This window comes from Meleagris gallopavo, chromosome 2 (genome assembly GCF_000146605.3).
Source record: "Meleagris gallopavo isolate NT-WF06-2002-E0010 breed Aviagen turkey brand Nicholas breeding stock chromosome 2, Turkey_5.1, whole genome shotgun sequence".
Classification (NCBI taxonomy): Eukaryota; Metazoa; Chordata; class Aves; order Galliformes; family Phasianidae; genus Meleagris; species Meleagris gallopavo.
This window is the reverse complement of record NC_015012.2, coordinates 32,673,652-32,685,287: the sequence shown is the minus strand read 5'-3', so window position 1 is coordinate 32,685,287 and position 11,636 is coordinate 32,673,652. Positions and strand designations below refer to the sequence as shown.

The following is an 11,636-nucleotide window of genomic DNA, read 5'->3' as shown; positions in this document are numbered from 1 at the left end:
GTGACAGCCTGCTTGCAGCGACCACACCACAATGATCAGGCACATCACCTCCCTTTGGGGAAGGTGTGTTTGCTGTTACTGCTGAACACAGTCACCCTCGCTGCCACAGAGGAGAGTGCGCAGGCTCATTTTCAGCTCCGTTAACCAGCTGTACTTGCTGGTGTCCTAAAGCAATGAGTTCCATGGAGTAACTGATGCTATGGGGGAAAACAAAAGCTGGTGAATGAGCCCAGCAACTTGGTTTTGACATATGCTGTGTTCCCCCTCCCAGCCCGCTATGTCCCCTGCTGCCTTCCTTGGTCCCACAGTCCCTCTGTGTGTTGGCACGGGGCCACAAGCCTGTCTCCCAGCCTCTGTCTCCAGGCAGATGGAAGCCATCAGCTCCCTGCAGCATCCCTGAGCGATAATCTGTCTTGCCCATTTCCTTTTGTGTCTCTTGTGGCCCCTTCTCACAGCCAGCTAATCCCCAGAGTTCGCCTTCCTCTGTCCAGCCCTGGGCCCCAGCAGCCAGCCCTACCCCATGTCTTTTCTGGGCACTGGCCATCTCTCCCTGCCCTCGCAGAACACTCTAAGAAGGGACCACTTTCCCTCAGGACCCACCAAAAAACATCTGGTCACATCATCAGGCATACAGGCACCCCATGGGAGCAGAATCTGACCTAAGTCCCACATCCAAACACAGGAACAGCACTAACCCAGGGACCCAGGCAGAGCTGGCCAGGAAGGCACATTTGTAGAGATCCGTGAGCAATTCCTTGGGGCAAAAATAGGGACTCTGGAAGGACTCTGAATTCCGGCTTCCAGCTTCCTTTGCTCTCCTCAGCAGCTCACAGCTCCTCCAGAGGCTGCGCAGGAGATGAACGGATTCCTCCTTGGCACCATCCCCTGCTGGGAAACTTTCCCATAGCAAAATCATTTTAATGGCAGAATAATAAATAGGGAGAGGGGAAGGGAAAGACAGCCAGCCTCCTTCAAGGAAAGGACCTGCAAGAATCACTACCCCCAGGAGAAACCAGGTTAATTCCATAAAATCAAAGTGCTTGGGTTGGAAGATCACCTGGTTCGCTGCATCCCAAGCGCAGCATGGGAAGGCTGCAAGCCCACACAGGCAGGTACTCCACAGAACACGGGTCTGCACGTGGGTCCTGCTCGAAGGAGAGACCCCAGTGAGAAGCTGCCCCTGGTGAGTGCCTGGGATTTGCCAAATGCAAACGTAGTGTCCCAGAGCAGTGATTTCTGCTGAGGCCACGTTCCTTGTCAGGAAAAGACACTTACAGACTGCAGGAGCTGCTCGGTGGGATGTGCTGAGCTTAGCTGTCTGCATGTCTGCTTATTAAGCTCCGAGGTTAACGATTTAGTTCCACATATCAGTTTACTTACAAATAAAGCGTCTCTCCACATTTTAATCTCAAGTCTGTACCATTGTCTTGCCTGCTTCCTCTGGTGCCCTCTCCCCACGACCTCTATCCCTGCAAAATGCTGCAAAGTTATTAACAAATATTCTGTGAAACGTTTAATATCCAAACAGCAGGGTCCGTGCATCCTGTGAGGAACTCATAGTCCTTATGGTCAGGACAAGAAAAACAAAAATTGTTTGGAGGTCCTTGTGTCCTCCAAACAGGGGACTGCTCCAAGGCTGGAGTTGTTGCTAAGCAAGACCAAACAATCCACTTGAGTAGCTCTGTGAGTGAGTTACAGACTGGGTTAGCTGGAACCAACTGGACCCCTCTTCCACCACGCAGATGGCCTTGCACAGAAAGCAAATGGAGCAGTGGAAAGCTATTTTTCAGTCTTAGGTTAGCAGAAGTAAATTTTCTTTTCTGTTCTCAAAAGGATACACATTTGAGGGAATTTACGTCCTCCATTTTCAGGAGACACACACTCTTTTCTACTTGAAATAATAAGTTTGCCTCTGCTACACTTCCCAGAACCCCAGCGATCACTGCACCTGGGCAGGATCCCAACCTGAACAGCTCAAGCAAGACCCACGTTTGCAGAAATAAGTCTCCAATGCCTGAGGTTGCAGAACACCTCTCACAGCTCCACAGCTGCAGAAGCCGCTAGATGGCCAGCGTGCACACCCGGGGATGCTTGGCCAGCAACTGCAGCTCCTTCTAGGAAACAACAGGAGGGGACCCAGCCACACTTCTTGCTGCAACCAGAATGCGCTGTTTGTTCACTAACCTGCCCAGCAAAGTGACATAAACGTCACCTTCCAGCAAAGAAATCTCTCCTTGAAAGCAACTGTTTTCAGACAGACTGGAAAGACTAACATCAGCTGGGCACCTGCTGTGCTGCTTCCTCCAGCAGGCAGGCTGAGGGCTTACCAGCAACAGCCTGGGGCCTGGGAGGGTCTAGAGCAGCAAATCCAGCTTTTTCTGGCCCATGGAAAGCAGCAAACAAGTAATGTGCTGCAGGCAGAGGGGGGTTTTACCTGTATTGAATTGGAGAGCCCATAGGCTTAGACTCCTCTGGTTCACGGGGAAGTTTTACTAGGGAGAACAGTGCAGCTCCTTAAAGCTCAATTTAAATACAAATTGTTGTCCAATCCACGTTACTTAGAGTAATGGAGCAGGAGGGGATCCAGGGCTCTCCCACATCCTTTTTACCCACTGCAAGCATCATGTTTCTCTGCCTGCCTTCATATGAACACAGCAGTTTGGCTCCTGGACTACAGTTACCCCTGAACACAACAGCACAGCACCTACACACTGTTGTGCCTAAGTTTAGGAAGCACTTCTGGGCAATAGCTGGTCTCACCAATGAGTACATGCTGCCTATCAGCAACAGATAATGGACAAACCTAAGTTCTCTGATGCAGTCTCAAAAAGCTGTCTGGAACAATGTTTCTTCCTGTCAAACTTTCAGTCTGAACCCAACCCTTGTACTGTCCAGAGAGAACAGAAGTTAATTTCCTGAGGTTGATCAAGTAGAGAGCATAGGCTATGTTCCAAACCTACCACCTTCTCCTTCCCTTCTCAGCTTTGCTATATCCTGTTCAACCACACACCACCAAAGTTGTAGGCCATCAGGTTTTCCCAATCCCATTCACTCCTAAAGTCTTCTTTCTGAGGTAAAGATGTGAAAACTAACACTTTTCTTGAAAGGACCAATAATTCATCACACTGCTCTCATCTCTCCTACTTTATTATAAGTGAATCCATTTTGTACATCCCAGATGTACAAAGATGTACAGGCCAGAGACTGGGCTTTGTGTCTTGCACCAGCAGAACTGTGAACAGTAGAAATAGGGAAAACAGAGCATAAGCAGTACAGAACAATACGGATTTTCATCTTCTTACTTTAATAACTGGAGACCAAAGTAACACCAGCAGAGCAGTGTGCGTATAGGACCACTTCCCAAACATGCTGTTTTCTCTTCTGGAGAAAAACAAGGCATTTCAGAATTTAAATTAGCTGTTTGTATGTCATAAACAGGAAAAGAGACTCTTAATTAACCTAAACTTCTGCGTGTTTCACCTTTTTCTAGAAAAGGACCAAGGAACAGGTACTGTAGGAAAGGGTATGAACAGGACTGCCAGAAATCTTTCTTATCTCTCATACAAAGTTGCGGGCAATGGCCAAAACTTTGGAGAACTCTCCTTCTCTCCGCCGCAGGATATAGGGTATGGGTGTTTTTATTCTAGTTCCTAACGGATTTCCGTTGTCTTCTATGAGCACCACATTGTTAGAATCAAACCTAGGTGTCATGTGAGGACCAGGCATCTTGTGTCCTACAATCAAAGCCTTCTTCTTTTCTCCTCTGATTGCCAGAAGGATCTTATCTCCTACTTTGCCAACTCCAGTCTTGTTATACACGTGGATACACTTTGGTGGCCGGTGGTATGGCGCGTTTCCCAAGGCACTGTTGTCCACCACTCGCACGCGAGTAAGTTTCTGTATTGCTTGGCATGCTCCACTGACACTGGCAAAAGACAGGAAAGAATGAGAGACAGATCTCCCCAGTAATCCTTGGGGAGCAAGGGCAAAACCAACACGGGATCTTGTCACTACAGAACCACTCAGAAGTCACCAGCGACAAATACACACCGTATGGATGACACATTCATTGCATTCAATGCGTTCTTTGAAAGCCAGATGCTACTTTGAGCTTCGCACACTCATCAGTAAATGTCAAACGTAAGACAACCGTTCTACTCTGAAACACGACTAAAAGAAGGAGTGAAGAGTGGCTTGCATTTACTGCCTTTATTTACGATATTTTTTTTAAGCAACTGTGGATGATTCAGTTCAACTTCAGTTTACAAGCAAAAAAAAATGTTCTTGCTTCTCCCACAAACAGGCTACAGGATGCTAAGACTCAAGTCAGCCTCTTTCGATCTGGTACACAGTACCCAGCAATTTTCTGACCAATCTCCTTCTCAGTGCATGAGATGCTCTCACCAACCTTATTCTGCTCTCAATGAGACCTCTGAGTCCCACTGTGGCTGTGCTAAGCTGCTACCAATTAGAATCACCATCCCCATGTGGGAGGAACCCAGAAAGAAGCATTCCCTTCTGTGTCTGCTTGCGTGTGGGATTATCAGAAGTAAGAAATAACAGGAATACACTGCATGGTTCTAAATTAGTAGATTTGACTTTGAATACACTTGAGAGCAGCAGCGATAAGCTGAGAATTTAACTTCCCTTTCAGGAATTGTTCTTCTTTTATCACACCCCATCCTCTGTCTGCCAGGTTACGGTTGCACAACACAGAAGGCAGAACAGCAGAAGCTGGAAAGGAAGAGTATTGCCAGAGGGAGAAAGGGAAATCTAGGCTGCACGAAGTCTAGAAAGCAGCAGTAGCAAACTGACAACTATGAATGTGTGACTGCCTGATTACTGCTAGACAAGATAACCGCACAAGGTGGACTTTTCTTCTCATTTCTGACACAGTCTTAGGGTGGAAGCCCCCACATCCAAAAGCAGGCTCACCAAGTTGCTGACTTGCCTTCCAGCAGCAGCACTCCTCACATCAGGGTCTTCACCTCCTTCTTATTGTCAGTGCATATCCTTTAAATATGTGGTGGAGGAGCTGACAAGAAGACATGTGCCACTGGATCTTATTCTTATAAACAAGGAGGATTTGAGATGTGAAGGCTGAGGTCAGCCTTGGCTGCAGAGACCATGAGATAGTGCTCAGGGTCTTATATGGAAGAAACAGGGCAATAACCAGGATTCTGGTCTGAATGTCTAATGTTCTGGAGATCAGGAAAGCCAATTCTTATCTCTGCAAAGATCTAGTTAGAGGTATCCTGTGGGTTAGAGCACTAAAAGATAAGGGAGCCAAGAGAGTTGGTTCAAGCACCACTTCCTCCAAGCTCAAGATCAGCGCATCCCTAAGAGTAAAAATCAGGAAAAAGCAGCAGGAGACTCACATGGATGAGCAACGAGCTCATGTTAAAACTTAACTGGAAAGTTTAGAGAACATGGAAGAGTTTAAATCATGTTCTGACTGCCAGGAACCTGCAATTATTCACTTCACAATCTGCAAAAAGACATTTATGATATTTTTCTTATATTATTCTTTTTTAATTAGAAATACTATATCTTATGCTAGATTTACTTAATAGCATCACTTCCAACCAAGAAAATAAAACCAAAAGCAGGATTTGAAAATCACCTGAGGTGTCGCTGGATGACTGTGTTGCTCAGATAGGTTAAGGAAAATCCCAATCGCCTGTGCAAGAGAGCCATTTGGATTCTGGTAAGCTGCCCTGTTAAGAAATAAGAGAATTATGAACTCTGGGCATAGTACAGATTTTTTTTTCACTTCCTTTTTCTTATGGCAATCACACACTAGGGTCTCAGCAACTTTTTGTACATTTGTAATCCACAGCATACAGAGTTCTACCAGCACCACTAGCGTGCTACAAAGCACAGAGCCTCTGTGCAGAAGAGCCTCTGCCTGAATTCAGTAGAGAATAGAATTCAGATGCTTATACTATAAAGCTGAGTTCAGTACCCCTGAGCTGCAGTCTTCTCACAAGGTTAAAGGCTCTTCTGTGCACTGAACCGTGTAACAACAAACAAGTTTGAGAATTTTTGGATGTGAACAGCTTCTAATTTAGAAACTAGAGTGACCAATAAAAGCTACCACTATTGCCTACAAGACCAGGCAAAAAGCCAGAGATGCTCTGCAGACTGGCATCAAAGCATCAAGAAACAAGCTGCTAGACAAACACAGCTCAACCACCAACGAGGGAGTTCCCCTTGTACATATACAAGCTGTTGAGCATTGTTTAGAGCCCAACATCTCACTCCTATCAATCTTGCTTTGTTACAGCTGCCCAGAAGGAAAAGCTTCCCATGCCTTCACAGTGCTTGCTCAATCCCAACCAAAACACTACCCTGATCACAGCAAAACCGGGTTACAAGGCTAACCTCTGAGATGACCACACCCTCTTCCCTAACTGCATCCCTAGTTGTTCCCTAGCCCCATTCTGTCAAACAGATCAGGACCAGCCTGCTGAGTCAGTCACAACAGCTTATCTGATTCCAGCTCACTTTGCCAGACATGGGTTAGGAACAATGACCCAGGCAGCTATGGCAGCACATCCAAGCAAGAGCAAGAAACAGCAAGGATCCCAATGCCATCCTGTTAGAGGCCAGTTCACATAGAGTGAGACTTCTCCCTGACTGCAGCTTGCTGTGTGACAATACTCACCAAGACCTTGACAGCATAACCAGCATTTGCCCTGCTTCTCTCCTCTCTAAACACTAAAATTATATGGACCACTTATCTCTCTTTGCTGGTGTTGAGCATAAGGCCAAATTCTGGAGCCTCGTGTTGTAAAACAGTTTTGTTTGTTTGTTTGTTTGTTTTTTCAATAAAGCTGACTTAACTTCTCCTTAGAGTGCCCTGAGCGAAACACGCATTCACCAATATGTGACAAACCATCTCAGCTGTCACCCAGGCAGGATTGGAACAGATAAAAGCTATAATCAACGCTTACATTTAATAGATAACAAAACCACGTTTCTGTTGGGCAGAAGATGAAGTCTCCAGATGACTCAGGGTTCTGATCTCACTTCTACCACTCCCACACTAAAACAAGACCCCAGGGAGGCTGTATTTTTGCAACAGTGCCTCACCTAAATGTGCAAGCCTAGCAAAAACAAGAGCCTACAGTATTTACAGTGTCGCTGGCTATCAAGGCCTGATTACCTGGCCTTGCTCTAGGATTGCTACACAACTTCAGCTTAACTCCCTTGCTGTAATCCTGCACCCTGTGCCAGTATAGAGAGAACAGCCAGTGTCCTGTTCTGCACATGGGTGTGCTGTTTCCCAGCATAAAACTCAATCTCAGGGTGCAAGAATGCTCCTAATTCCTCCAGCAGCACAGCAAGGCCTCGGAGCCCACCAGAAGACCTAAACTAACAGCACTGCTGAATCAACCTCTCTACTGTCTCTGAGAGGTGTGTTTTTGGGGTGTACGCCATCGCCTTCATAGCTACCTAGGGCTGACAGCCTGGGCCACAGGGCAGGGACAGGAACATGCTCTGCCCACTGTCACAGGGACAGCAACACCGCAACCAGCTCAGCGTGCTCAAGGCCATGTGTCAGAGCCCCAGAGTGCTGCCTAAACTCTGAACTCACTACCCAGTCTCAGGAGGAGTCACCACTTGTTTCTACCCTGTGGCAGCAGTGAAGGTTTGAAGTTAAAAAACTTCTGAGTGAAGCATCAACAGTTTAAAGTGTCCAAGGACTGTTTATTTTTCCACATGACTCAGTATCCCTTCACTGCTAGGAATTATTCCTCAGTATATTAAGATGTGTCATAAACTAAGAAACTTTGAATGATTGATTACTTGGAATGCAGCATCCTGTTCAGAATTGAGTAAACAGAATATTTCCAGTGTGCAAGAAGGTTCAGGGCAGAAGGAAGAATGCTTCTGTGGCAAGGAGCCCAGCATGCAAGGAAGGGTGCAAGTGGGTTTCTCAACAATGAATCATACCCCTAACTGTTGGAACAAGCCAGCTTCCCTTCCAGAAACAGCCTACCCTTTGGGTCTGCTTCCAGCACTCCTCAGCCTGGCCCAGTTCTACCTCATTACCTCCGTGGCCGGAAAAGACACCTGATCTCCTCTGCCCCTTGTTTTGCCCACTGTGGAGGAGCTAAGACCAAACTAAACTTGCAAGGGCAGAGAAGTTATTCACTGCAGCACAAGCACTCAGAGCTGGTGCCAAAGGCTGAATGCTATTAAGGAGATGAAAGCCCTCTCCTTTCCAGAGCTGATGTTGTCTCACACCTTCTGAAGAAGGCTATGCTTAGCACATGCTTGAGGAATGCACATGACCTGGGTTTGCTCCCAAAGGTGGATCTCCCATTGTGGTCCCTTATCCAACTTCACTGCTCAGAGTCACATGGTAAGAGTATCCATATAACCATCAACCAGGAGCATGTGTGCAGGAACTCCTAGGAAGTCTGCTGTTGGTACTGCCCAGCTGATGGAGGAGTACACTCTGCCGTAGCCTGGACAGGAAAAATAGCACTAGTGCTTTGCATTTAGTCACTAATATGCTCCTGATCAAGGAATTACCTTGGAGGAGACTTTTGGAGGTCATTTAGTCCAACCTCCAGCTCAAGGAAGATTAACTTCAAAGTCGTTCATATTAGGCAAGAGTAGTATTAAAAAGCACCTCAGTTCTAGCAGTGGTTCTTTCTCATGGCTGGAGAGACTCAAGTTCTTGAAAACCGAATCTTAAAGGCACACAGCTTCTTCCTGCTCCACGAACCAGTTAAAAATTCACACAGAATTCAGACTGAGCTCAGATTCTGAAAAAGGGGAGGAGTCTGCTAATCAAATACTCACTGGGGTGACCCAATTTCTACTTCATTGAGTCAGTCTCAACATGCAATAACTCGCTATGGCAAACACTCCCTTCTCATCTCAAGGACCCTTCAGCATTACCATGTCCAGTGCAACAGACTGACATCAAGTTCAAAAATCATACCACAAAGGGGCTCTTCATTAGTTTCACACTTCTGGGAGTTATTTACCCACCGCACCATTTTCAAGTACCATATTAAAGCTACTACCTTCACCACCTTCCCAGAAGATTAAAGAAGTGATTTATATTTACCACAGGCTAAAGTGGTTTTTGAATGGAGGAATTCTGGAAAATTTCATCCCAGATAACAGAAGCGGGCTACATACAAGTTGCATAAAACACAAGCAAACACACGAGTACACCACCCCAGGGAGCTGATATGAAGCCAGGACATTCTCCAGATAAGGAAGGCAGAATTTCATACATGCTTTAAGCCCACATCAGGGCACACAGTACTAAAAAAGGAGCCCTGTGTTCCCACAATACACATTTCCATCAGCTCCCTTATGCTGGCTCCAGCATTCTTGTCAGTCAGTACTGTTTTTGTAGCTTGACTGCATGAATGCTAAAGCAAGAAGATGTGGCAGAACACTGGCACATCTCCCTTCACTTACATTGGGAGAGCACTTCAAGAGATTTTGACAAGAGAAGAATCTCTTCCATTTCAGCAAAAAATACAAACGCATTTCACAACACTCAGTATGAATCTGCTCTACTAATAGTCACGGGAGCACTAAAAACATCTTTGTCTGAACACTCAATGGAACAGCGAAACAGCTCTGACCAAGCTTTTAATTAGGTGCAAAGCCTGAAACCCAGTCAAGATGTCATTCTTACTTTGCCTGCATCCTAGAGTAGAAGTACTTTTAAATAGTGCCATTAGCTAGCAATCCAGTATGGCTTTCCTTTTTAATGAGAAGTCGGAAATGACATTTGCTCCCTGTTCCCCCTGAAGACCTGTAGTTCCACAATCATTCAGTTATTTCTATTTCGGCTAGTAACTCACCCACACAAACAGGCCACAGGGAGAATCAACGGATGTGCAAAGCAAGTCCTGAGGCCAAAAGCTGCTGTCAAAATACAGAATGATCTGAACCGTCAAATAGTGGGGGTCAGCATTCTAAGAGATGAAAAAAGACATGCTCTGGGCACCACAAAGATTTGACCTGCATCTGTCATCCATCGTTAAAATCCAGGAAATAAATTCGTGCAATGCAAATACCCCAATCTCCTACTCGGGCACTATGAGTTTATTTATGGAATGCCTGCCAGCGTGTGCTGCAAGAGGCAGCAGAGAGTTGTGGGGTCAATCCATTCATGGCCATCCTCGTAAAGGAAGCAATGTGATTAAGGGCTTGGATGCGTTAAAAATACACAAGATACCCATTACCAAGACATAATTGGTTTTGCACTAATGACGGGCAGAAAGGCCAAATTCACAAAGAGGAATTAAGTCTTCACGAATTCCATTTATGAATAGGATTAGCTATTAAACAGGATATTTATTGATCCAAGTTACCAACAGCAACTCATTGCAGGTACATCTGCTAAAAGCTCTCCAGTGAAACACACTAACCTCATTTGCACAATCAGGAAAAGCAGACAAAAAGAGCTTTAATGGAAAACTTACTTTAGTTATTTTAAATATCCAGAAGTCCCAGCTCTAAGGTACTTACATCTGTTCCAGTATCCAAGCACACTAATACATTACATACGTTCATATCCACGGTGCTGTACTAAAGTAAAAATGGATTGTTCCCAGTGTATCACAGAATCATAGAATGGTGTGGGTTGAAAAGGACCACAATGATCATCTGGTTTCAACCCCCCTGCTACATGCAGGGTTGACAACCACCAGACCAGGCTGCCCAGAGCCACATCCAGCCTGGCCTTGAATGCCTCCAGAGATGGGGCATCCACAAGCTCCTTGGGCAACCAGCAGGAAATTAAGCCAAAGAGAGAACTTCCTAAGGTCAAAGGAAAGGGGTGGCAGAGTAGATTTCCAATCCCAGAAGCACTGATGTGGTCTGCGGGGATGGAGGCAAAACCTTTCCTTGCTAGGGTCTTTTGGAGTCACACATAAATTGAGAGAACCACCTGCAGACCACTATCTCATTGTTACTATCTCCTTTTGGTTGCATCTCTACTACATCTAAAAGCACTGAGGTCTCAGAACAGGACCACAGACAGCAAGCCACAAGCCCACATCCTGTTTGCAGCCGCAACCTGGGAGACCTAGTCCCAGCCAGCAAGATGGGATCACCAACCAGAAAGCACTGAAGTGTGATGGCGGCGAATAGGAGCCAAGCAAGAAGGAGAAAGTGGGAAGCAGCAGCTCAACCATCAAAAAAAACACAACAGAAGTCGGGAACCACTGAGCTAGGTCAGCTGTCCACAGAAGGGTGAATGCTAGTGGCTCTCTTCGAAAGGAACTGCTCCAAAGGAGTGTTTAGGTGGCTAAGCAGCAGGGCCCAGGCTGCACGCACACTTCCCGAGTCCCCACGGCACGCAGCACCGCTTGGTCCACGCTGCACATCAGGGCACAGAAATCCCACTTCCATCCCGCCATGCGACCACTCATAGCCTAATCCTGGCAGCACGACCCCCAAAGGATCCCGAAACGAAGAAAACGTTCCGGCGGACAGGGCGGCCGCACGTAAGTGCCAGAACAGCCTCCGCGTTTCCCTCCTCCCCGGCCCACGAGAGTCGGCGCAGCCGGCATCTGCACAAGGCCGCAGCCAAGCCCGCCCGGAAGGCCTAAGGATCGGCGACCTCCAGCACCGGCGACGACAGGACGGCT

The 11,636-nt window shown here is 46.6% G+C and overlaps 1 protein-coding gene across 1 annotated transcript; it reads right to left on the bottom strand.

Moving 5' to 3' along the window:
• Positions 1-3,129: 3,129 nt before the first annotated feature.
• On the bottom strand, positions 3,130-5,717 carry MRPL14 (mitochondrial ribosomal protein L14). Its single transcript, XM_031552401.1, has 2 exons — positions 5,624-5,717; positions 3,130-3,925 (listed from the first exon to the last, which is right to left on the bottom strand). Exons 1-2 carry the CDS (start codon positions 5,695-5,697, stop codon positions 3,559-3,561), a joined length of 441 nt encoding a protein of 146 aa, XP_031408261.1. The 5' UTR covers positions 5,698-5,717; the 3' UTR covers positions 3,130-3,558.
• Positions 5,718-11,636: the final 5,919 nt, after the last annotated feature.

What these genes read in the sequence shown, in the direction of transcription:
- MRPL14 (XM_031552401.1), bottom strand. Translation starts at nt 5,697, where the DNA reads ATGGCTCTCTTGCACAGGCGATTGGGATTTTCCTTAACCTATCTGAGC. An exon ending in GTCATCCAGCGACACCTCAG is followed by an intron (nt 3,926 to 5,623) that starts GTGATTTTCAAA and finishes GTCTTTTGCCAG; the next exon opens with TGTCAGTGGAGCATGCCAAG.